Genomic DNA, 24,721 nt, shown 5'->3' on the forward strand with positions numbered 1-24,721 from the left:
GGGAAGGGAGGCCCTCAGGAGCCAGGATCAGGGGTGACCCACTGGCCAAAGCCTGGGGGAGGCAAAGGAGCCCCCAAAATAGCTCCTTGGACCCTGGCAGTGCAGCCACATTCCTGCCCAGGCTAGGATTAGAAACAGAAACATTTCGGGGGGTGGAGGGTAGAGCGGGAAGACACCACTCCCTGTGGCTCCAGAGAGCCAGCCAGGAGGGATTTTCGCTGTTCTTTCCAGGGTGGACAGTTCTCCCAGAGGAAACCATGGTCTCTAATTGGTCCTGGATGCCTGGGCCCGGCCAAGCCAGGCCTGAGGCAGCAGAAGGCCAGGGCCTATGCTGTGGCAGCTCACTCTGGGCATCTCGGGAGCTGCCGGGGGGGGGCCCTATAATATCTGGACACTTTGAAACAACTTTTAAAACTCCCACTGAAGACTCTGAAGAGGGGGTCCTGGTGGCTCTCTTCCCTCCGAGCGTTTGGAGTGGGGTGAGGGATACTCTCCTCTGTCTGAAGGGCCCTGCCCGGGGCTGGCCAGCGGCAGATCCACCAGCTGTGTGCCTCAGGCACATCCCTCCTCTGGTTTTCAGTTCTTCCTGCCCTCAAAAGGGGGTCTGGGGGGGGGAGGCAGGGCCTAGCGCTTCCTCTGGATAAAGTGGACTGATTCTAGGGCTGCATCGAAAGCACCCACACACTTCCTCCATACCTCCGCGGAAGGGAACAGAGACGCTGTGAAAACAGGGTACTTTAGTATAAATAAGAGGTCCTGGGGGACAGCGAGGACCCCAGGGGCTTCCATAATTTAACATTCTTCAAAAGCACAAGTAACAGCAAGGGCAGGGTGGGGGCCAGGGGAGGGGTGGGCCACCCCCTGCCCTGCACACAGGACCGAGAGGCGCACTGCAGAGCTGGGGCTCTTGTGGGTGGGGAGTTTCTCCCCCAGGAGTGACCAGTCACATGCTGGGGACAGGGATGAGGCTAACACTGATGTTTCAGAGGAAGGGGTCATTGTACTTGGCAGTGGGTGGGGACAAGGCTGAGGCCACACGGGCCACTACATCTCCCCAGTGTCTGGGTCAGTCTGAGGGACCCTCTGCCCCAAATTTGTGCAGGGAGAGGGACCGGAGCAGTCCATCCGTCACGGTTAGTCTTGTTAATACGTTGATCCATGAGGTCAGCGGGGACGGTTATGCTAGGAGCTGGGTGCATGGGGTGGGGGACCCCGCCATCCATGGCTTCACACCACCGTGCCGCTCGGGGAGTTGCCTGGTTGGGAGGAGATGCCCTGGGGAAGATGAGAGCGGAGACAGGAGGGGGTTAGAGACAGCCTGGGGCTCTCACCAGTCCCACGGGGCGGGGGTTGGGGAGGAGGGAAGCCAGCCTGGAGTCCCCCAGGCTGCTGCCACCCTGGCCTTGCCCTTCAATCCACCCCAGACCACCCAGACAGGCCGCTGCTCTAGGCTCAGGAACTTACATCTCGGCTAGCTTCCCTGTCCCAGCAGGTGGCACTCTTATACAATTAAAGTCCTCAGGTGATCCTGAGCAAAGAGGATGGGGTAGGGGTGGAGGTAGGGAGGAGAGGGGGAAACTGGGGTCCCCTTCTGACTGCGGAGGGGGTCCTAAGATTCTGGGAGGGAAGAACTTAGGGACAGTCCTACCTCTACCACTGACTTGCTGGGTGACCTGGGCCAACTTCCTTCCCCTGTCTGGGTCTCGGTCTCCTCGTCTGTGAACTAGGGAGATAGAGGGATCTCTTTCAGGACTTACCAGATTCCCCAAATCCCAATGCCCCTGCCTCTGAGACTGTACTTTAAGTTCTAGGGATTCAGGACCCTACAATTCCAAAACTGCTCTTCCAGGGAACCAGGCACAGCCCTCAGATCTGGCATCCTGGGCCCCAGAGCCCAAACCCTTAGGAGACATCTGAGAACACAGGTCCCAAGTTATAAGGCACCAGGCCCGCACTTCACCTTACTAGCACCTTTCTGAAACCCATGGCCGAATCATCTTCAAGCTTCCCTATCCTAAGAGGTGAGAAAGGTCATAAAGAGGCAGTGACTTGCTCGAGGTCACACAGGGAGCAGAAGTGCTGGACTGGACCCTGAGCCTGGGATCCCACAGCCCACGCCTCCAGCAGTGGGCTCGGATCCCAAGAGTCTGACACTCAGGCTGGAAGCTGGGTGCACAGGCTCAACCTTGCCCATAGAGCTCAAACTGCAGTATTAATAAAATTTCACCATTCCGTAAGACCTAGCCATGCTGGGCCCACCGGCTGCCCTTCTGATAACTGGCCATGTTCTCCACCACTCCCAGATGTCTCTTATGCCTGACCCTCTCTCTGCTTACCGTTGCTTGCCAAGCGTTCTAGAAGTCACTCTAAGATCTGAGACGGCTTGTTCTGGGACACAGATTTCCATGGCTTCCCCTCATCCCACACGGCTAGAGGCTGTGATGCTACCAAACCTCTCTGCCAATGCCCGCCTCTGCCTGGGTCCCAGGTGGGCTGGTGTGGGGTGACTCACCACCTTGCCCGGCCGGGCCCAGGTGCAGATGAGGCCCTCCTGGCAGGCGGTGATGATGCAGTCCTCCAGGAAGAGGAGGACCGTGAGCCGCTCTTGGGCGATCTTCTTGCACACGAGCGGCTCGAGCAGCGGCACCTCGTGGATGCGCGGGCACAGCGCGGTGCCCAGCACCTTGGCTGGGTCCAGCCGGCTTCGGGGGGCGGGGCCGCTGGGCTTGTCCCCGCCGCCCCCGCCCCCACTGCCGCCCCGGCTGATGTTGCCCAGGCTGTGGTAGCGCTTGTGCTCTTTCTCGGCCCCCCGGTCCCGCCGCTCCTGCAGCGTGAGCGTGGCAAAACGGCCGATGCTGAAGGGCGTCCCTGGCTCCGCCGCCGCACCCGGGCCGCCCGCCTTGCCGCTGCCCGCTGGGTGTGGGAGGCTATTGGACCGGGACAGCGAGCGGGGCAGGGGCCCGGGGCCTGGCTCACCACCTCGCGAGCTGCCGGTGGCAGGCGGCGTGGTGCCAGGCGTGCCGGGGAGGGTGCGGGTGCGGGCCAAGGGAGGGTGAGGGTAGAGCACGTCTTCGGTGAGGTCCCACAGGCAGAACTGCGTGTCCTGGCCGGCCGAGCCGAAGCGGTAGGTGATGGAGCCGGCCTTGGGCAGCGGGGAGAGGGGGGCGCCCCCGCCCGAGCCCGTGCCCGCGGCCTCCGGTTCCTCCTCCTCCCCGCCACTCCGCTCCCCGTCGCCACCGGCAGCCGCCGCCTCCTCGGCCCTCGTGGTGTAGGGGTCGAAGGCCACGGCGTTGACCCAGGACTTGTGGCCGTGGCCTCGGGCCACCACGCGGCCCTCGGTGAAGGACCACACGGTGACCAGGTCATCTTCACCACCCGTCACGACGTAGCGCCCGTCGGGGCTCCAGCACACACAGAGCAGGCCCCCAAAGTAGCTCTTCATGAGCCCCCGCAGCAGCATGGAGTCGAAGTGGAAGACGCGCAGGCAGCCGTCCTGGCTGACGCAGGCCAGGTGCCGGCCGTCGGGCGAGAAGGCGAACTCGTTGAGGGGCCCCTCGCCCACCGCCCACTTGGCCAGTGGGTTGCGGGGCGCCTTGCTCTTGGCGGCGTAGACGGCGAAGCCCTCGCCCTGCTTCAGCAGGCTGTACTGCGGTGGGGCCGAGGCGCACGGGTGGCTGACGTTGTACAGGTACAGGTGGCCGCTGGCGTGGGATGCCAGGAACAGGCTCTCTGACTCAGGCAGCCACTTCAGATACGTCACCTTGGTCTTGTCGATAAGCCGCTGCCAGGGGAGAGAGCGGGGGTTGGGAGAAGGCCATCCTCCCGTGGCCCACCTCCTCCCCAGCCTGGTTCCCCGGAGAAGGTCATCGTAAGTGGCCCGGGCCTCCTCGGAGAGGAGGGACTGAGGGAAACGGACAGACACCAGGTTAGGGGAAAGCAGGGGGAGAAGGGCTGTGTGAGGGGAGCGCCGTGGAGCCTCGATGTCCCTTCTTCGGCAGGAGGGCAGTGCTGCCTTCCAGAGAACTCTCCTCTAACCCCCTCCACCATCTTTACCATGTCATGCTTAAGGCAATATTGAGTCACGGAGTATTAGCTCCCCCAAGGAAGGTATCTTTATTTGGTTCATTGTTCTAGCCCCAGAGCACGGAGCTGTACCCGCAGGAGGTGCCTGGAAAGTAGTTCCAGGACACCTGAGTGACAACCCCATCCTGGCAGCCACGCATCTTTGCTCCTTTTTGTCCTCACAACTCACCTCCAAACCTGCAAGAAATCCTGTGGGCTTGATCTGCAAAATGTGCCCAGAACCTGATCTCTTCTCACCATCCCCAACTCCAACCACCCTGGTCTCAGCTGCCGTCAGGCCTGCAACGGCCTAACTGACTGGCCTCCACCACCTGGGTCTCTTCTCTGCACAATTGCCAAAGAGATGCTATTAAAACCTAAGTCAGCACCCGGCACTGTCTCTCCCATTCTGAACACCATGGCAGCCTTTCTCAAGCAGGACTCCGGGGAGAACCAAGCTCTATCTAAAGCCCTTTGGCATCCACTGTCTGTAACAAAGTAACTTCTTTCCCAGGTACCCAAGTTGCTTCCCATTCTCCATTCTCTGGAGAATTTAGAAATTAAATCAAATTGTTTCTATGTTCTTGGCTCAGATGAACCCCAGTGGCGAGAGGCTCTAAAAGCCAAGGTCTTTTCCATGACCTGCCAGACCCTACATCTCCTGGCCCCTCCGAGTTGTTTCTCGGAGCTCATCTACTACCCTCCCCCTCAACACTGCTCTGGCCACACAGCCTTTTTGCTGTCCTGCTTCCGGCATTTGTCCTAGCTGTTCCCTCTACTCAGAATGTCCTTTTCTCCAATAATTTGTCTTGCCTCCTTCAGGAATTTATTTCCATGTCACCCTCCATGAGACCTTTCCTAACCTCACCGAGCACTCCCCACTCACCTTCCCTGCTGGATTTTTCTCCACGACACTCTGACACACAGCCTACTTAGTTATTTGATAACTATCTGTCTCCTCCAGCTAGATAAAAGCTCCACAAAGGCAGGGGCCTCTGTCTTGTTCACCGAGATGTAGTATTCCCAGTGCTTAGAACAATGCCTGGCAAAGAACGAATGCTCAATGAATATTTTGTGAATGGGTGACCTAGTCCACTTTAATCTATTCCGTGTTCCACTCATTCCCCTCTGCCATTCATGCACTCTGTACATTTGAAACACCTTCTCAGAACAGAGAGAAAGAGAGGACAAGAGTAGTTCTGGACACAGATAAGGTCTTTCACTGGCATTTCCCCTTCTGCCAGGTCCACCCAGGACTGAGCAACCTCCATGTATGATTTTACAACAGTCCCGTGAGGTAGGGATGGGAATCCCATTTTGCAGAGGAGAAAAACTGAGGCTAAGCGAGGAATAGTCACTTCCCAAAGCCACACAGTGAGTAGATGGTGCAGCAAAGATTTGAATCCAAAGCCCACAGGGCCCAGAATTTGAAAAGCAAGGGCTGTGGCTTCAAACGAATCCCAACCAGTGAGTAGCTTCAGTTCTCTAATCTGCAAAATGGGTATCACAATCCTAACCCATTGGTTGATGAAAGCTCCAGGGGTAATGTGTTCAGCATAGGGCTAACACAGCATAGGGCCTGTGCACAAGAGATGCAACCGTCACTATTAGCTGTCATCACAGCAGCTGCTGTCACCCCACCCTCCATGTCTGTCCGTCCATCCCCCATCTCTCCCTCGTCCTGCCCCTCAGGTCTACACTGCTTCCCAGGCAGCTGCAGTCTCACGGCAAACAGTGTATGGGTGGGTGGGAACGGGAGCAGTTCTGGGCCCTGGGGGCCCACAATCACCTCCTCATTGAATAGCTTGCTGGTGTCCTTCTTGATGAGATCCAGGTACTGCACTTGACCGGCTGAGAATCCCACCAGCAGGGAGATGGTCTCTGTGGCAGCAGTGAACTGGTTGAAGTCGTGGCAAGTGGGCTGGGTGCCCTTATAGATCCGCTTGTCAATTGGCTTGTTGAGGTCAATGGACTTGGGTGGTGGGAGAAAACGAGTTAATGGCTTCTACCACTGAGAGGAAGGAAGAGGGTATTGAGGTTGGGGGAAAACCACAAAGAGGAAGCAGGGTTAAATCCCTGAGAGGAGTGGGTAGGTGGATGGGTGAGCGGGGAGGGAAGGCGCAACCACAGACAGGAAGGAGCACCCAAATCACAAACAGAGGAAAAAACCAGGAGGAAGCTTTGCCCCCTGCCACCACATGAGACCACAGTGCGTCCTCCCCAAAGTTGGACACCCCCAACTTCTGGTACACCCTTGGCCACAGTGTCAGTTTCAGGGCCCCTGTAGTCCCTGAGCTCCAATTCCTTTCTATAATTTCAGCAACTCCCCTGGGTCTTAGCACCCCTATATTCTAAGACCCTCAAAACTCAGGATCATCCAATCCCCAGAATTCTAAAGTCCAATGTCCCAGGATTCTCCTTTGGAGTCCTTAAATCTCAGCATCCCCATCACAGTTCAGGGACCCATTAAACCTCATGGTCCCCCAAATTTTAGGTGCCTTCATCATTTCTGGGCTCTCAGGATCCCCATCACTTCTGGGGACCACCATAAGCTCCAAGCGTCTCGTGTCCTCTGGGACTGACATCACTTTAGAGACACCCATCACACCTGAGGATGTTCCCTCTGGGATCTCATTATCTCCAGATCTCCCATCAGCTCCGAGATTCTCATTTTCTCCAGCACTCTCATTACCTCCAGAACCCCAAGTTTCTCTAGGATCCCATTCACCTTCAGGATCCCTATTACCTCTAAGCCCCCACTACTTCCAGAATCCTCCTCACCTCTGGGCTCCCCAAGTCCCCCCAACACCCCCAGACAGCAATACCCCTGGGCTCTCCATCACTTCTGAGCCTGCATTTCCCATCACCTGCAAAATGCCTGCCAGCCAGCACCTGGGAGCACCCCATACCATCTCGGATTCCCCATCACCTCCAGAATAGTCACCATCCCAGGACCCCCACGCATAACCTCGGGATCTCACATGATCTCGAGGTTTCCCAGCACCTCCCAGCACCCAGGGAGCCTCCCATCACCTTTTAGAATCCTGTATTACCTCCAAGAATCCTTTCCCCTTAAGATGTCCGTCACATGTAGGATGCCTATCTCAGGGCCCCCTATCATTCAGGGACTCTCCTGTCACTTGTGAATCACCTCAGGGATCCCCATCCTCTCAGCCAGCACCCAGGGCCCCACGATGCGGGCCGCTCACCCGTTGGCTCCCGCGGCGACAGCAGCCCGGGTAGAAATAGAGCTCGCGGCCCAAGTTGAAGCAGACGCGGTCTCCCCCAGCGCCCAGCCCTGCGGGCGTGGCGGGAGGCTCCCCGGCCCCGGCGCCGTCGGGCTCCCCGAGGCGCACGAGGCTGAGGCGCACCGCAGGCAGCGCGGGCCCGGGCCCTGGGCCTGCGGGCGGAGGGGACGGCGCGGCGCCCGCAGCACCGGGGCCGGAGGTGGAGGCAGGGCCGGGCAGGGGCTGCTGCGGCGGCTGGGGCGGCGCCGGGGTCTGGGAGGAAGCCGGACCCGACCTGCGAGCGGCGCCGTCGCCGGGGAGCAGCTTGTAGAAGCCCTCGCGGGTGCGGAACTGCGACTTGATCTCCGCACAATCCCCCATGGCAACGCCGGGGCCCGAGCCGCCCTCCGCGCCGCCCGCCGCCATCTTGGGCGACCCCCACCCCAGCCCAGGGCCCCGCTAGTGCCGGACAGCCGCCTGCCGCCGGGCCCCCTGCCGGAAGCCGGGGATCCGCACCGGAAGAGGTGGTGTCGTCGCCCGGGCAACGCCTCTTCGATTGGCAACAGGATAGGGAGGCGGGACGAGCTCCAGCCGTCGCTCTGGTAACGGTCCTGGACTGAAGGCGGGGCTACAAGGTGGGCGCGGCCTTCGTGCCTGCGGCCGACGTGGTTGGCTGTGGGGGCGGGCCCCGTAGGGAAAGGGGCGTGGCCATCAAAAGAGCACAGGTCCCTAGCAACGGCGCTCTGGGAACCGTTTGCCTAGCAACGGGAGTACCCTCAAGAGAAGGCCTCATCCAAACCTTGTCCTTCCCATGACGTCACAGATGACTCCAGGTGACCCTGGAGTCTCCCGAAGACTCCCAACATACACCCTCCGGTGTTTCCCACTTACATCTTAAAGTCCCAGACTGGCCACAGCATCTCCAACCATTCCTCCCCACCCTTGATGATCCCGCAAATCCCACTGATCTCCATTGCCTCCATAAAACTCCAAGGACTTCATCTAACCCACTACTGATTAATACTAATACCAAACATCTCCACATTTCCCACCAACCTCCTATGTATCTCCATAACTCCACAATCTTCAACAATCTCACTCGGCCCTCTGACGCCCACCAAAATTTTATTGATCCCTGCAATGTCCCCAGTGTCCCAATAATCCACTAGTAACCCCAAAATCTCTTCCTGATCCCATCAGCGCCCTGATAGCCAGTGCCCCTGACACCACCCTGCCCCCATCACAGATCTTCCTAGACCCACTTATTCAATCGCCTCCCAGATTTCTCACCAGAATGTCCCAGAAGCATCTCACACTCAACAAGTCCTGCAATGAAATTAACATCTTGGGCTTCCCTGGTGGCGCAGTGGTTGAGAATCCGTCTGCCGATGCAGGGGACACGGGTTCGTGCCCTGGTCCGGGAGCGGCTGGGCCCGTGAGCCATGGCCGCTGAGCCTGCGCGTCCGGAGCCTGTGCTCCGCAGCGGGAGAGGCCACAACAGTGAGAGGCCCGCGTACCGCAAAAAAAAAAAAAAATTGACATCTTACTCCAAATCCTGCTCCTCTCCTGTGTCCTCATTTTAGGGCTGGCACTGACATCCCCTCCAGTCACCAGGCTGCAGAACTCAGTGTCTCCCTAGACTTCTGCCATTTCCCTTCACTCCCTGATTCCAGTCCCCAAGTCTTTTGCATTCTGTCACCTGAATTCCTCTGTTCCAGTCCATTCCTCTGTGCAGCCCTGGTCTAAACTCCTCCTCTCCTGCTTGGGCCCTCCCTGTATGAGCCTTGTCTCTGCTCTCCCAGACTCCTGTCTCACCCCTCTATCTGCCCTCCACTTGGCATCTAGAGAGGTCTTTCTAAAGAATGATAATGATCAGGACCCTGCCCTGTTCAAAGCCCATCTGTGGCCTCCCTAGGGTTCTCAGGACAAAGTTCAGCCCTGGGTAATCTGTTCCTGCCAACCTCTCTTTCCAGCCTCATTTCTCACCACTGACTCCTCACACCATGTCCCAAAAATGAGGTTTGAGAATCTCCCCCAACACAACACACTCTCTCTTGCCCTTGGGTCTTTGAATGCCCTGTTCCCTCTGCTTGGAACGGCCTACCACTCTGTTTTTGACCATTTATGAGCCAGCTCAGGAGCTCTGTCAGTCCTCTGGGTTCCCCTATCTGGGTTGTCATTGCCTAGGGAATGTGTCTGTCTCTCCTGTAGAGTGTGAGCCCCTGGAAAGCAGATCTGGGGCCACTGGGTCAACGCTGTGTTCCCAGCACAGGGCTGGGTTGACCCGGGGCACTTCAAGAGTTGTTTGATGGCCCGATGAATGAATAAATGAACAGATGGGAGAGACTATGCCGGGCAATGTCTGTGTTCCTAGCAAAGTGCCACTGTCCTGACTTGGAGGCCATGTCAACAAATGTGGTGAACAAATGAATGAGTGACTCGGCTGGAATGCCCTGAGGAAATTTTATTTAGAGCAGCTGCCTTCCTCTTCTACCCCTGCCCTCTAGGGGCAGGAAGCAAACCAAGAATGAAAAAAAACCAAGCTAAAACTGTGTATAAGGGAAAACCTGCTATCTACCTGCTTGAGGAAGGGGGCTATGGGGCCTCAGTCATCCTGGCCCTCATCCTCCTCTTCCTCCTCTTCCTCCTCTTCCTCTTCCTCTTCCTCCGCGGCTGCCAGGGCCTGCTCCTCCTCCACCGTGGGGTCGCTCATCTCCACGATCTCCGGGCTGCTGGGGTACTCTTGCTGAACAGGGGCTGGCAGGGACGGGTTGAAATTCTCAGGACTGTACTTGTGGCCCCAGCCGATGTAGATGTTCTCAAACTTCCTGGAGGGGCAGAGAGATGCTGGGAAATCCTCCCTCAAAGACCCCAGCCTGGACTTTTGTTAAAGGTGGGACCCAGCCTAGGCATGGCATGCCTGCAAAGTTATGTGTGGTAGAGTGGAATGTGCCCACCAGGTTTCCCTGTTCATTGGTTCTTTCAGTATTCACTTAGCACTTACTAAGTGCCAGGTCTTGTCTAGAGCCACACTGTCTAACAGCACATGTAGCTGTTGGGCACCTGAAATGTGGTGAGACTGAAGAACTGAATTTCTAATTTTATTTAATTTTCAAATTTCACTTGTGGATTCTTCTTTGACCCATTGATTATTTAGGACTTTGTGGTTTAATTTCTACATACCTGTGAATTTCCCACATTTCCTTCTTTTACTGATTTCTAATTTCATTCCAGTGTGGTAAAAGAAGAAATTTTATATGATCAATCCTTTTAAATTTATTGAGACTTGTTTTATGGCTTAGCATTTGGTCTATCCTGGAGAATGTTCTGTACACACTTGAAAAGAATGTGTGTTCTACTGTTGTTGGAGAGGATTTTATTTAATTTTAATTAACTTAAATTTAAACAATAAAACTGATACTTCATTTATTGGAAGACATCTAAGTATGTCTGGGACAACCTGGGTACACGAATCTACTTTTTCAACTGTACGTGTTGTGAAATCTGAATACAGGTCAAGTATTTCTTTTTTTTTTTTTTCAGGTCAGGTATTTCTGATGAAAATTTAGTACCCGAATTGAGATGTACTGTGAGTGTAAACTTCACCCCAGATTCTGAAGATTTAGTATGAAAAAAAGAGTGTAAACTAGCTGGTTAATAATTTTTACATTATTGATTTCATGTTGTAATGAGAATATTTAGGATATTTGGGGTTAAATACATTATTAAAATTTTGTTTATATTGACCAGCACTGGTCTAGATATGGGAACCTAGCAGTGAACAAATTAGACAAGAATCCCTGCTATGGTGCCTACATTCTAGAGAGAGGAGACTGACAATAAACAAGAGCATAACTGGTTGCATCCCAGGCCCACCAATTCACCTCTCCCCAGAATTTTAATGGGAGAAGGAAAGAGGAGTAGATGGGGGGAAAGGGAGCGGACTAAGAGACAGGGAGAGAAGCAGAGAGTTTGCCACGGGGAGCAGTTTGGATTTGACCTTATTTTCATAGCCTTGCTCTTCCCTCGAGAATCATTTTCCTCCGGGTCTTCCTCGGAGCCTTCAAATACACTGCTTCCTTGGAAGCCCCTGACCTCTGCCAGCCCTGGTTCCTGGGTCCAGGAACCAGCAGCCTCACCCAGGAGGCTGTGCTTGCTAGGAAGGCAGAGTCTTGTGCTCCAAGCCAGACCCAGGCGATCAGAACCTGAGCTTTAACCAGAGCCCCTGGTGAGTCCTACCCATTCACAGTTTGGGAAGCTCTAGTCTAGAATGTCCTTCTGCCTGCTTTTCCCCTAGTTACTTCTTTTTTTCACCCAAAGATTTCCGATCAAGTCTGCTTTTCTCAGCCTTGAATCCTTCCTTGATCCCCTCAAGACAGGACAGGTATGAGCTGTCATTGGTCCCTCCACTCTCCCTAGTGGTACTTCTCTTAGTTTGTAACAGGATATTTCATGGGGGTAAGGGGGTGAGGGAGGGTGAGGCTCGATGTACATACATCTAACACCTATGCTTCCTCTGCCTGCTCCCAGAGTAGGATCCATATCTGCTTTTTCAACAAAGTACTTGGGGCCCAGCGTACAGCTGGTAAACGGTGACATTCAAGAGTCTTTTATAAAGAAGAAAAGTGGCGAGATGGATGCATGGTTGGGTGGTGGATGGGAGGGTGGCTGGGTGGTTGGGTAAGTGGGGGTTGGAGGATGGGTGGGTGAGTGGAGCTCCAAGTTTGGATCCTTTGCTTTCAGAGGGATGCTGGCAAGTTAGGGTGTGGCCAGAAGAAGGGCTCTGGCAAAAGCAAGCATACCTCTTCCATGCTTCTGGAGGCGAAAAAGAAATTGTCAAGAATGTGGTTAAATTATCAAGATGATGTAAAATCCCACCTTGACTGTGAAGCATAGCATGGAATACAGTGCAGGCTGTTCACTGATATGGAGAAGGAAAAGCTATGAAAAACCGTCATGCCATCTGCTGGACAGAGCCGGTAAGTGCATGCCCTGTGGCTGCAGGCTACGCTCTCTAGTGGCTGAGCAGAAAAGCTGGGATGGTGCCTGGTGAGAGGCTGAGGGACTTGTCTCGAGTGTGTAGCCGAGGTGGGAGGATGTGGGAATGACCTCCACCTGCCAATCTTCTGGGAACAGCTGGTGGGGGATCCTGGTGGGGAAGATCTGTGCCCTTAGAGAAAAGATCCTTCAGATTGGAAGAACTGTGGAGGAGGCCCAGGGAAGGAGTTAGCTTCCCTAGAAATGAGACTCTGCCCATCAAGGCCACCCCAAAGGGGACATCTGAGTCCTGTCTGGCTCCATGCCTCAGACAGCAGGAAAGCCTGGGCCAAGGGGCCAAGGTATCCACGTTTGAATACTGCACAGGCAGTGTGATCCCTGAGTCCCTTCCCCTCCCTGACCTTCCATTGTTTCATCCCAGGGGCTCACACACTTGGTATGGGATTTCTAATTTTAGCCCTAGTGGGACCCCTGGGAGCTGAGTGAGGAGGTTAGCCCCTGGGGGTTTCCTGAAGGGAGCTGTCCCAATCTCTGCCCACCCTGGTGAGTTGCCCCACCCGGCCTGGCTCTGATGACGTTGTAGCAGCGCCCTCTGCTGGGAGGCACTAGGAGAAGACCTACTTGCCACTGGCGTAGGCATAGGCCCCTGGCCAGAGATTGGAGCGCACGACAGCCACGGAGTACTGTGGGCTGAGGCTGCAGGACAGGCGGGCGGTCCAGGGTGACATGTGCATGATTTCTGTGGGGGAGCAGAGAGCACCAGGGAGGTCAGAGGCTAGGCTGCAGCTCCCCCTGCCCTGCACAGCCCCCTGGAGGGAAGGTAGACAGGAGGAAGAGAGGGAGCAAAGAGGGAGGACAAGGAAGGGCCTGTGGGGCCAACAGCATTGGCTTCAGTGTTTGAACCCTGGCTCTGACCACACTCTCACTGTGTGGCCCTAGGAAGCCACTACTCCTGTCTGAGCCTCAGTGACCGCACCCGGGAAAGGAGGCACTTATCTCACCTCCTTTGTAGGGTGGCAGTGAGCCCTGAGGCCCTGACAGGGGAGCTACTGTGATTCTCCTTAAAGGTTGGCCATCAGTTTGGACCAGGGATCAGAGGACAGGGCACAGGCTCCAGGCTCATGGAAATCGGGGTCCACATCCAGACTCTGTTCACTCGCCCACTCTCAGCCTCTCCTTTCTTCCTTCAGATGCCTGAGATTCCCACCTCAGGAAATTCTTGTCCAGTCTTCCAAAATCCAGCTCAAGTCCTGCCTCCTCTGCGGAGGCCTCCCTAGCTATCTCTCCCCCTCCCCAAACCCATATGGGACTCGAAAGACCATATCTCACCATCTGGACCATTGCCACGTGCCAGACAAGGTTCACAAGATGGACACATTCCTATAACCCCATGGGATGCCCATTTTATAGATGAGAACACAACCAAAGCTCACAGAGGTGCCCCCCGCCACCAGTCTCGCTGCCCCTCCCTTTCTCCCAGTCTCCACCAGAGCTGTGTGTGAAGTGGGGGCTGTTACCTGCATCTTCTGAGACTGGCGTCAGCAGCGGGGGGCCGACCTCCTGCCCCGCCTCGTCTATCCCCTCATCTGCTTTCTCTTCCTCCTCCCCCAGCTCCTCCTCCTCCGTCTTCTGCAAAGGGTTCACCCAAGTGCAGCGGCCCTGGAGGTGGGGAGGAGGTCAGGTGCTACCCCCAGGGCACAGAGTCCGGCCTGTACTCTGGGAGGAGGTGAAGGACCAGGAAAGGATACTGGGGACGGGTCCTGTTCTCAGGGACCCAGAAGTGGGTAGAAGGACAAGGTTAGTCGCACAGGTAGGAGGTGAGGGGAGAATGGGCTGAGAGCTGCAGCAGTGAGATGGGGACTCCTGCCTCTCTCAGGTTCTGTGGCCTCCATTTGTGCATCCATTCATCCATTCATTTACTGTATATTTAAGGAGCACCTACCATATACAGGCACTGCTCTCAGTGCTGGATATGTATCCTTGAGAAAAGAGACCACCCCCAATGTCTGCCCTTGTGGAGTTGACATTTGGCAGCCCAAATGATCTTCTGTTTGCTCATCTGTGAAATGGGGGTGTCATGGGTGCCTCTCTCATTGGATTGTTGCTGGGTTGCAGGAGGTACTGAAGAGCAATAAATGTTTGTTGAATGAATGAGTGAACCTAAGTGCAGAGCATATAGCAGACTTCAGTTTCAGCAACTATGAAATGCGAATGACCATTGTACCCATCTCAGAAGCAGTTATTTGGATTCAATAAAACATTGTGGAGTCAATCAATGTTTATTGAAAAAACGAATGAATAAAAAGTTCCTAGCACACAGCAGGTGCTGCCTTGAGTGAATAAATAAATGTATGTCAAGTTCAGACACACTAGGCATTCAATAAATGCAGGTCCACCATCTCTTATCCACAATTCCGAAATCTGAAAAGCTTTGAAAACCAAAAGTTTTTCCATAAGTCATTTGGCAGAAACCCTGACCTGAGTGATCGGAAGCTCTTCAGTTTTGCTGCAGAAATAATGACGCCTTTGAATACAGGCTGCAGCCCCAGCCCCTGCTTGAGATGTTGTGTAATATGTAGTATGTGCACTGTGTCACTTTTTTAGTGTGTGTCACCTTTATTTTTATTGATTTTTTTAAAGTACTTTTATTTTTGTAAGTACTGTTTTTTTGGCCGCACCAGGAGTCTTGTGGGATCTCAGTTCCCCGACCAGGGATCAAACCAGGGCACCCCCCTCCGGAAGTGAAAGCACTGAGTCCTGACCACTGGACCACCGGGGGAATTCCTGTCACCTTTTTAAAATCGGAAAAATTCAGAATTCCAAGGTGCCTCTGGCCCCAAAGGTTTCTGACAGGGGACTGGCAACCAGTATCTGTTGAATGAACGAAGGAATGGATGAATGAATGCTACTGAGCACGAGGCCTAGCGGCCGAGCAGGTGCTTGCTGTCTTATTTTGGAGTCACACCTGGCGCTACGACCCGCGGGGAGGCTGGAGTCTGGCCCTCACCTGTGGCAGGATGTGTTGCGTATGATGAACCCAGTTGGCCATGGAGTCCACCAACTCGAGGACTGGGATGCCCTCAAAGTCGGGGTTCTCCTCGTAAGAGTCGCGCCCGGCACCGCCTTCTTCCTCCTCGTCGCCCTCCTCCTCGCTGAACTGGTAGAAGCCGAGGGGGCTGATGTGTGTGGCGGCCGAGATGCGGGCGATCTGGGCCCGCAGGTAGTTGGCCTCGTTGCCCGGGAAGGGCGGGTAGCTGATGACCGGTGCGTCCAGGAAGCCAGTGAAGAGCTTCTTGATCTTGCGGGCCTGCACGATCTGGGTCGGCGTGACGTGGGGCAGCCTCACCCACGGCTGGCCCGGCTCGTTGCACACGAAATACAGGTACTTGTTGGCACCGTTTCGGCTCTCTTCCTTGGGGACGACGGGCGGCGGCTTCCACGTGGGCTTGGGGATGACGTCGGTGGCCTTCTCCTCGCCCTCGTCGCCCTCGTCGCTCTCCTCCTCGCCGTGCGCCTCCATGACCTCGCCGCCCTCCATCGTCTCCTCCACCTCCTCCTCGCCCTCCCGGAATTCCACCTCAGCCACCAGGTAGCTGCGACTGAGCCCCAGGATCTTGCCCCAGAAGCGGCAGGTGTGGATGGGCTGCTGTCCCACTAGCTGCTTCAGGGCCATGAAGATGCGGAAGCTCTCGTCTGAGCTCAGGCCCACGCCGGCCTGCTCGAGGTAGAAGGCCTTCTCCATGATGTTGGGCACAGCAGTCCCAGCCTGCAGAGGGCGGGGCGGAAGGCAGAGGGAACCAGGCTGAAGCCATGCTCCCCAGCCTGACTTCTCTAGAGTCTACAGAGTGAAACGACTCTGTAACCCAGTTGCTCATGCCACCGTTTCTGGCCACTGAGATGTAGGGGTAAGTGTGCCAAGGAACGATGATGCCTAAATTGTACAGTTGATGTAAAAGATTTAGGGACAAGCATCCTGAGGTTTTTCCTAAAGGTATACACTGCATTCCCATTTTCTTACAAGCTCCATTTGTGAACAACACAGTGTTAAAAGGAACAATTATTGCGTCCTCTTCCTGTGCCTGCCAGACTGCTTCGTTGTTCACAAATGCCTGAAGTTCCTGTCCACAGGAGGATTATACGTTCCCACCCCCACCCCACTGCATTCAGGAGTGGCCATGTCACTTGTTCTGACCACTTGAAATGGCAGTGAAAGGGACACAGGTCATACCCAGGCAGGAGCTGTAAGAAACAATGTGGGTTTTGCTCTGCCTTCTTTTTCCTGCTCTGCAACTGTGGAAGCCTGTGTTACAGTGGCACTTCCATCACCCTCCAGCTCAAGTGTCTGATAAGCCAAGCCCCCTTGCCAAGCCTGGATGGGCAGGTAGTGTGAGTGAGAAATAAACTGTGTGGTGTTAAGTCACTGAGATTGTTTGGCTGTTTTTTTTTTTTAATGTTTATTTATTCCATTTTATTTTTTGGCTGCATTGGGTCTTCGTTGCTGCATGCGGGCTTTTCTCTGGTTGCAGCGAGCGGGGGCTACTTTTCCTTGTGGTGCCTGGGCTTCTCATTGCAGTGGCTTCTCTTGTTGCAGATCATGGGCTTCAGTAGTTGTGGCTCGCGGGCTCTAGAGCGCAGGCTCAGTAGCTGTGGCACACGGGCTTAGTTGCTTTGCGGGATGTGGGATCTTCCCAGACCAGGGTTCAAACCCATGTCCCCTGCATTGGCAGGCAGATTCTTAACAACTGCGCCACCAGGGAAGCCCAGGCTGTTTGTTTTCTCAGCTTGAAACGGCACGCCCTGACTAATACTCTATAGGAGGAGAATTGTTATTTTGAAAGGGATTCTGGCAGCTGCCCTCAATCTTTTTTTTTTCCTTTTTGTCATGCAGTCCAGCTTGTGGGATCTTAGGTCCCCGACCAGGGATTGAACCCACGCCCCGTGCAGTGGAAGTGTGAAGTCCTAACCACTGGAACGCCAGGGAATTCCCTGCCCTCAATCTTAAACGCAGTGCAAAAGCTTGTCTGCCTAGGGGACTTCCCTGGTGGCACAGTGGATAAGACTCCGTGCTCCCAATGCAGGGGGCCCGGGTTTGATCCCTGGTCAGGGAACTAGATCCCACATGCATGCCACGACCAAGGGTTCACATGCCACAACTAAGGAGCCCACATGCCACAATTAAAGGAGCCGGCGAGCCGCAACTAAGGATTCCTGGAGCTGCAATTAAGGAGCCTGCCTGCCACAACTAAGACCCCATGCAACCAAATAAATAAATAAAGCTTGTCTGCCTAATTGATATTGACACCAGCAACTTGGGGACAGGGTCAAAACTTAATCCCAAGACTCACTGTGCTGCCAGCAGGGAAGATAAGGGAATGAGCATAGAAAACTCTCTTTGGGGTGTGTGCCTAGCCCATGAGCCAATGGCCATCACCCTCTTTCTGGTAATGTCTTCCACCCACTTGGCAATGGAGTGGCCTCACCAACCGTGATTAAATGATATCACCTGGCCTTCTGGCCACTGGTGATTGGAGCAAGTGAGGACAACTGCTCCAAAGTGGCAGATCAGGCTCTCCTTCTCTACCTCTGCAATTTGTAACTGGGTGGAGAGAAAGTACATCTGGAGTCTCCCTGCCTAGAAATTACTTCTTTGGGATGGCTGGGTTTAAACCCGGGTTGGTCTGCCTCCAGAGGTCATATTCTTAGTCCCTACTCCTTAATTCCTCTATTAACTATGGTCAGAATCTTCCTTCCTCTTTCTTTCTCCCAGTTTCCAGGAAGATCCTATCTATGATCTGGGAGAAAAGATTTCCTAGTGGCACCTAGGTGAATTAAAAAAAAAAAAAATTCAGGAACTGTGGGGCAGCTGTATGCTACTGTGTGAGGAGGTAGGGGAGAGAGAGGAGCAGAGGTGAGATATGGGCACTGAGATCCCTGAATACCAGCTTGGCCTGGGGCCCAGCTACATTCCTGCCCTTGGGTTTGACGGCAGATGGCACCATCCTCAACCCCCTTCTCCACTGCTTGCCTTCTCCACAGTCACTTTCCCAGAGCCCCTTGCAGTCAAGGGATAGTTATGTGACCCAATCTGGCCAATAAGATGCAAGCAGAGGTTTTCTGAGGTGCTCCTGGGAAACTTTTGCTCCCCTGATTGATTGATGTATGTATTTATTTATTTGGAGGGCCACACTGCATGGCTTGCGGGATCTTAGTTCCCCAAGCAGGGATTGAACATGTACCTTCAGCAGTGAAAGGGCAGAGTCCTGACCACTGGACCGCCAGGGAATTCCCTTGCTCCCCTTGTTTAAAAAAATAAAGGGAGAGGGAATTCCCTGGTAGTCCAGTGGTTAGGACACAGCGCTTCCACTGCTGTGGCCTGGGTTCAATCCCTGATTGGGGAACTAATATCCCACAATCCCGCAAGCCACACGGCTCAGCCAGAAAAAAGAAAGAAAGAAAGGAAGGAAGGAAGGAAGGAAGGAAGGAAGGAAGAGAATTTATTTTTCTTATGTTTTGGTCATGCCACGCGGCATGTGGGATCTTAGTTCCCTGACCAGGGATCTAACCTGAGCCCCCTGCAGTGGAAATGGAGTCTTAACCACTGAACTGCCAGGGAAGTCCCCAGAAATAGGATTTATAACCAGGCTTCTATGATGCTGAAAACGGCTTTCTTGGTTTGGGTGGAGTGGAGGGGAGGGATGAGGGAAGAAAGCCCTCAGTGCCCCTTCACCGGGGAGCCAACTTACCAGCTCTAGATTGCTTGCACCTATTAGGTGTGAGAAAAACTATCTCGTCTAATCCACTTGTCTTCATTTCTGCGACAACTATTTCCTGTCTTAAAGTGATCTGTGTTGCCAAACAAGTACAAGAATAATACTAAAGTTAGTTTAAAACTATAAATGTGGGCTTCCCTGGTGGCGCAGTGGTTGAGAGTCCGCCTGACGATGCAGGGGACTTGGGTTCGTGCCCCGGTCCGGGAAGATCCCACGTGCCGCGGAGCGGCTGGGCCCGTGAGCCATGGCCGCTGAGCCTGCGCGTCCGGAGCCTGTGCTCCGCAACGGGAGAGGCCACAACAGTGAGAGGCCCGCGTACCGCAAAAAAACAAAACAAAACAAAACTATAAATGTGAGGATAGTAGGAACTTTTCAAAACAGAGGTGCTGTGATGGGGAGTCTTATGCTACCAAACAGCCAAACCTGCTATGCAGCGGTTGTACACAACAAGCAGGAGTCCCAGAGCAGAAAGCCATCTACAGAGCAAGGCACTAAATAGAGACTCCAGAAACAGACTGGAGTCCGTGCCGGTGTAAATAAATGGTAGAGGTGGCATTTTCAAAGCAGGAGAAAGGATGGATTTTTCCATAAATGCTGTTGGGGATCATGGAAGAAACAGAAAATGAGAGAAATGAGAGCCCTTCCTTCCCTCAGACAGAAAAACAAATACAAAATGCTGAATCATGGATTTGAGTCTCTTCCTAGAAACATGCACAGGCCACAAACGCCCACAATTTTGCCCTTCTACAGACCTCCTCATATTAAAAACTCCAGCTCAAAAAAAACCCCCAAAAAACCCCGAAACCAAAACCAAAAAACCTCCAGCTCCAAGTTCTAAGGGGATGGGACCTCTAGGGACCAAGCGTTCGAAGAGGACGGAGCCTCTCTCAAGATTGAATTTTAAGGGGGCGGAGCCTCACGGGCTGTGGAATTCTAAGCGAGTGGAGCCTCTAGAGGCACAGCGTTCTAAGGAGGCGGGGCCGACAGGGACTTGCGTTAGATAGGGGTGCGACCTGGAGATGTCGGGGAGGAAGGGTGCAGTTCTAAGGGGGTGCGGCCTCCCAAGGAGAGACTGCTGATCTGAAATTTAAAACCATATTCTCAGGTAAGACTGTTCCTCATGTCTAAGACTTGGATTCCGACCTGCGCTCTGCTCACCCAAGGAAGGGCTCATTCCTTGCTCAGATTGTCGTTTCCAGTTCTCTCACTATCCCACCCCACTGTCGCCAGAATCCTAGAATTTCAGAAGCATAAAACGTGAGCACAGACCAACAGCATCAGCAGAGATGGCAGAGGTGATAGCCCGGGCTTTGGAGGACATGGTCCTGCCTTCCTAGTCCTGTCTTTTCTAGTTTCGAGCCCTCTAAGTCCTTCCTCCACAAATAGGAATAATAAATGGCACTTGCCTTACAAGGTTGCTTCAGGGAGGAAACGAGCCCATGCTCCTAAAGCTCTTAGCCGGGGTTGGCGGGGGAGAGGCTAGGAGGTGTCAGAATTATGATAAACAGAGTTCTCAACAAATGTTTCTTAAACGAGTTAAAGAACATTTCAGCCAAATTTTAAGCCATCGTCCAATGCTGGAAACAGAATCGTGGAATTAAATATTCTGAGGATAGTAGAATGTTCATCAATCATGGGTGGAAGAGTTCTCAGCGGGTCTCAACTTGTAAAAGAGGAAACTGAGTCCCGGGGATAGGAGGCAAATTCAGTGTTGAGAGACTCCAGGAGTCAGTGGGTTTCACAGAAAACATCCACAGAGCAGTTATTTGCAGAAAGGAGTAAGGGATGGTAGGAGAAATCAGCCTCCACCTCCATGTGGCGCTGGAGTCAGCTTTCTACAAAGCAGAGCTGTCCAACCTTTCCTCTGCTTCAAACCCTCCCATGGCGCCCCAGTGGTCTCAGGAGAAAGCCCAAGCCCCTTAGCCTGGCGTTCAAGGACCTCTGTGACCTGGTCCCCGACCCACACTCTGGACTGAAATCGCGTGTGTTTCTGGGTGGTGCTGTGCGCTCCCTCCCCTCCAGGCATTAGCAGGAGCTGTGCCTAAACCCGGGCTACCACCGCTCTTCCCCACCGGTTCACTCACTGCCTCCTCCTCCATCTCCTGTTCGCCCTCGCTGCCGCCGCTCTGGCCGAAAAGCGCCTTCTGCCTCTCGGCCATCTCGTAGGTGGTCTGCATCTCCGGGTCGTCCCGAAGCGTGTCCAACTTGGGGTGGAACCACTCCCACTGAGTGGTGCGGTTCAACGACTCCAGGAGGAACAAGGGGTCCTCGGGCCGCTGGTTCAGGATCTTGGTCAGCAGGTTCACCAGGTGCTCATACCTGCCTCCGGGAGAGGGGAATGGGAGGTGGGGGACTCAGCTTACTGAGCTTGCTGCTGTGTTTCTGGCCCTGTGCCTGGCTCTGGGGACACAGGGAAGAGAAAAGGTCCCTGCCCTGGTGGAGCTGATGGTCTGGTGATGGAGACATATTAACCGACTGTGCAAAATATATAGTGTGTTGGGGGTGGTAATTTATACGGAGACAAATAAAGCAGGAAATGGGGACTGGGAATGCCAGGGATAGGAGATGGTTTACAATTTTAAATAGGGAGGCCAGGGAGGGGGCATACCATGCGAATATTGGAAGGAAGAGTATTTCAGTCAGAGGGAACAGCATATGCATAGGCCCTGAGACATTTTATGAGTCTAACATAATCTTGATACCAAAACACAAGGAAACTAGGAGAAAGGAAATTCCATGTCATTCTCATTTAGAAATATAGATGCTGAAATCCTAAGCAAAATATTAGCAAGTGACATCCAGCATTCTCAAAAGGATGACACACCATGATTAAATTTGGTTAAGAACAGGGATGCAAGACTGAACTGATATTAGAAAAACAGGAAAAAAATAATTCAGCATATTAACGTGTTAAAGGAGATATGTAAGATCACCCCAATAGGTGCAGAGAAACTGATAACATTCAACACCCATTCGTAATTTTTAAAAACCTAGCAAACTAGGAATAGAATGTAATATTTTATAATCTTATAAAGGGGCGCCACAAGTAACCTGCAGCACACACCAAACGTAATGGTAAAAGACTGAATATTTCTCCTATGAGACTGGAAATGAAGATGCCTTCTTTCACCACGTCTATATAATACTGCACTGCAGGTCCCAGCCAATGCAATCCGACATGAAAAAGGTAAAAGAATTACAAAGGAAGAAGCAAAACTGTCATGGTTTGCAGATGATATGGTTGACAATGGAGTGCAAAGGCCTTGAGCCGAGGGTGTGCCTGGCATGTTGGAGGAACACTGAGGAGGTCTGGAGTAGAGTGAGGAAGAGGGGTTGTGGCAGGAAAGGAGGCCGGATTGGTAACAGTATCATCATGGCTTCCAATCACCTGAGTCAGGCACTGTGCTGGGCACTTGAGAGCAACGCTGAATTCTCACCACAGTCATACATCTGAGGAACAATTACGATCTCCACTCTCCAGATGAGGAAACTGAGACTTAGAAAAGTTGAGGTCATGAGGTCACACAGTGGTAACACAGCCAGGATTTAAAACCAGGTTGGCCTGATTTCAAAACATGTATGTCTAGCCCTCTTCAGTGTGCAAACCCTTTGGCAGCAGTCCTGGGTGTGGTGGAGGGCCATCATTGAATTGGGAAGGGTAAAGAGGAGTGAGACTTTGGCTAGGGCTTTACAATAAGGGACCTTGAAGCTCCTGAGGGCTGGGTACTATTGGGGAAGAGCTGGAGGTTAATTTTGACTAGATTCTAGGATCTGAGGTAGGAGCTGACTAAAGATGAAGTTTGAAGAGGAAGAAGGGGCTGAATCATATAGGGCCTTGAAGGCTGTTATGAGGAGCCTGAACCTTCTCCTGAGGGCACTGGTGAGCCACAGCAGGCTCGGAGCATAGGAGGAATGGGAGTCAGCTTTGTGCTTTAGCAAGACCTGTTACTTCAAACGCTTCTTCTCTCACTTCCTCTCTTCCTCCCTTGGTTCCAGTCACACCAGCCTCCTTGCTGTTCCTCAAACACGGCAAGCTTCAAAGCCTTGAAGCTCACTGTGTTCTATATCTGGATGACTCTCCCTTCAATTACCTGCAAGATGCTCTCCCTTACCTCCTTCAGGTCCCTGATCAAGTGTCACTTCCTCAGAGAGGCCTTCCCTGACCTCACACTATTTAATATCCCGTCCCTATCCCCCTTACTCTGCCTTATTGCTCACCTTAGCTCTTATCATCACCTTATACCTTATTATATTTATTGTCTGCTCTCCCACTAGAGTGTCAGCTTCATGAGGATGTGATAGAGGGCTGAGAGGTGTATTATGACTGCAGCTAAGTGGCCTTGGCAAGTGCCTTCCTCAGGCAGGAAATTTTAGTGGATAAAAGGGCCTCAGGAGCCAAATCACTTGTGTTGAAATCCTGGCTCTGCCACATCTTAGCTGTGTTATTTTGGATATGGGACCTAATTCCTCTGTGTCTGTTTCCTCTCCTGTAAAACAGGAACAAAAGATGTACGAATCTCAGCCATGAGAACCAGATGTTTCTGTGTGAAGTACTGGCACAGTGTCTGGTAAGTAAATGCTAGCTATTGTTAGTATTTATTCCCCGACTCCTGAGTTAGAGGCCCCCAGAGTGGTCGCTGGTTCTCAATGAGGAGCAATCTCGTCTGAGAGACCCCAGGCCTGAGGCAGGGCCTTGCCTGGGGCTTCTCCCTGCCTGGGCCCCTCCCTCTACCCACTCCGGGGGCCCCCTTCTCACAGGCTGAGGTTGCAATTGACGCTGGTCTGCAGCAGGTAGGCCTTGGCGTTCTGCACGGCCAGCTCTCGAGGTTCTGGCTCAGTCACCTCCATATTGAAGGGCATGAAGCCCAGCTCAGAGGGCGAGAACTGGAGCGCGGGGTCATCCCGTAGGTAGGGCCCATGCTGGGTGTCCTGGCTGAAATGCAGGTCTTCTCTCTGGTACCTGGTGTACTGGCCCAAGAGGTCAGCCCGGGGCTCCTGGTAGGCAGACTCCAGTTGCTGGAATAGGTTGCCTTCGCCCTGCTGTAGCTGCTGCAGGATTAGGCTGGCGTTGTGGCTGGCCTGGAGCCTGCCTTCACTCAAGTAAGTTTGGGGCTGTACCTCTGAGGGAAAGCCCGTATTCAGGGAAGGGTATTCAATGCCCCCCCGCTGGGCTTCCTCGGCCTGAGAAATAAAGTTCTCATTTGGGGTCAGACTGGCCCCTTGTGACCAGCCCCGGTTGATCTGGTTCGACACCATCTCCCGACTACCGCGCAGGATCTGAGCGTCAAGCGGTATCTGCTGCACCTCTTCAGGGACTGTGGGCTGGGGCCTAGAGTGTTCCCGACTGCGCCGCCGCTCGGAGACCTGTGAATTCCTAAGGCTGGAGGTCAGCTGAGGAGGGGGCTCGGGGTCGGGTGGCAGGTCTCCCATAGTTCAAAGGGATCGCAGACTTCTAGGAGGAAGGCTTGCAGACAGGCAGGCCAGACCAGTCGCCCGGCTTGTGTGTGTTCGGCAGCCGCTAGGCCAGCGGTGCCGGTTTCTAAGGAGGGAGGGGGCGGCCCGTTACTAGGGGAGGGCGCGCGGAGACGCTGGGGGCCAAGAAGCTGGTTTCCGCGCAGGCGCAACAGCACGCCAGAAGGGCTTCCAGTTTTCCAGGGAGCTCCA

General features: G+C 53.7%; 2 protein-coding genes across 3 annotated transcripts; both read right to left on the minus strand.

The window, feature by feature from the left end:
• Nucleotides 1-5: 5 nt before the first annotated feature.
• DMWD (DM1 locus, WD repeat containing) lies at nt 6-7,815 on the minus strand. Its single transcript, XM_029213551.1, has 5 exons — nt 7,272-7,815; nt 5,852-6,034; nt 2,513-3,781; nt 1,649-1,723; nt 6-1,275 (listed from the first exon to the last, which is right to left on the minus strand). Exons 1-5 carry the CDS (start codon nt 7,713-7,715, stop codon nt 1,228-1,230), a joined length of 2,019 nt encoding a protein of 672 aa, XP_029069384.1. The 5' UTR covers nt 7,716-7,815; the 3' UTR covers nt 6-1,227.
• Nucleotides 7,816-9,747: 1,932 nt separating this feature from the next.
• On the minus strand, nt 9,748-24,557 carry RSPH6A (radial spoke head 6 homolog A). Of its 2 annotated transcripts, XM_029202421.1 has the most exons (6): nt 23,814-24,557; nt 21,142-21,376; nt 15,295-16,053; nt 13,805-13,946; nt 12,909-13,026; nt 9,748-10,117 (listed from the first exon to the last, which is right to left on the minus strand). In XM_029202421.1, exons 1-6 carry the CDS (start codon nt 24,485-24,487, stop codon nt 9,895-9,897), a joined length of 2,151 nt encoding a protein of 716 aa, XP_029058254.1. In that variant the 5' UTR covers nt 24,488-24,557; the 3' UTR covers nt 9,748-9,894. The 2 variants fall into 2 exon arrangements, with proteins under 2 accessions (XP_029058254.1, XP_029058260.1); XM_029202427.1 differs by lacking the exon at nt 12,909-13,026 and having other exon boundaries at nt 9,751-10,117.
• Nucleotides 24,558-24,721: the final 164 nt, after the last annotated feature.

The sequence above is a fragment of the Monodon monoceros genome, unplaced genomic scaffold (genome assembly GCF_005190385.1).
Source record: "Monodon monoceros isolate NGI ecotype Baffin Bay Population unplaced genomic scaffold, NGI_Narwhal_1 Super_Scaffold_10, whole genome shotgun sequence".
NCBI lineage: Eukaryota > Metazoa > Chordata > Mammalia > Artiodactyla > Monodontidae > Monodon > Monodon monoceros.

What these genes read in the sequence shown, in the direction of transcription:
- DMWD (XM_029213551.1), bottom strand. Translation starts at nt 7,715, where the DNA reads ATGGCGGCGGGCGGCGCGGAGGGCGGCTCGGGCCCCGGCGTTGCCATG. An exon ending in GTCGCCGCGGGAGCCAACGG is followed by an intron (nt 6,035 to 7,271) that starts GTGAGCGGCCCG and finishes CCACCACCCAAG; the next exon opens with TCCATTGACCTCAACAAGCC. An exon ending in GCAAGCTATTCAATGAGGAG is followed by an intron (nt 3,782 to 5,851) that starts GTGATTGTGGGC and finishes CTCCCCTGGCAG; the next exon opens with CGGCTTATCGACAAGACCAA.
- RSPH6A (XM_029202421.1), bottom strand. Translation starts at nt 24,487, where the DNA reads ATGGGAGACCTGCCACCCGACCCCGAGCCCCCTCCTCAGCTGACCTCC. An exon ending in AGGAGATGGAGGAGGAGGCA is followed by an intron (nt 16,054 to 21,141) that starts GTGAGTGAACCG and finishes CGCCCTCTGCAG; the next exon opens with GCTGGGACTGCTGTGCCCAA. An exon ending in GCCAGTCTCAGAAGATGCAG is followed by an intron (nt 13,027 to 13,804) that starts GTAACAGCCCCC and finishes GCTCCCCCACAG; the next exon opens with AAATCATGCACATGTCACCC.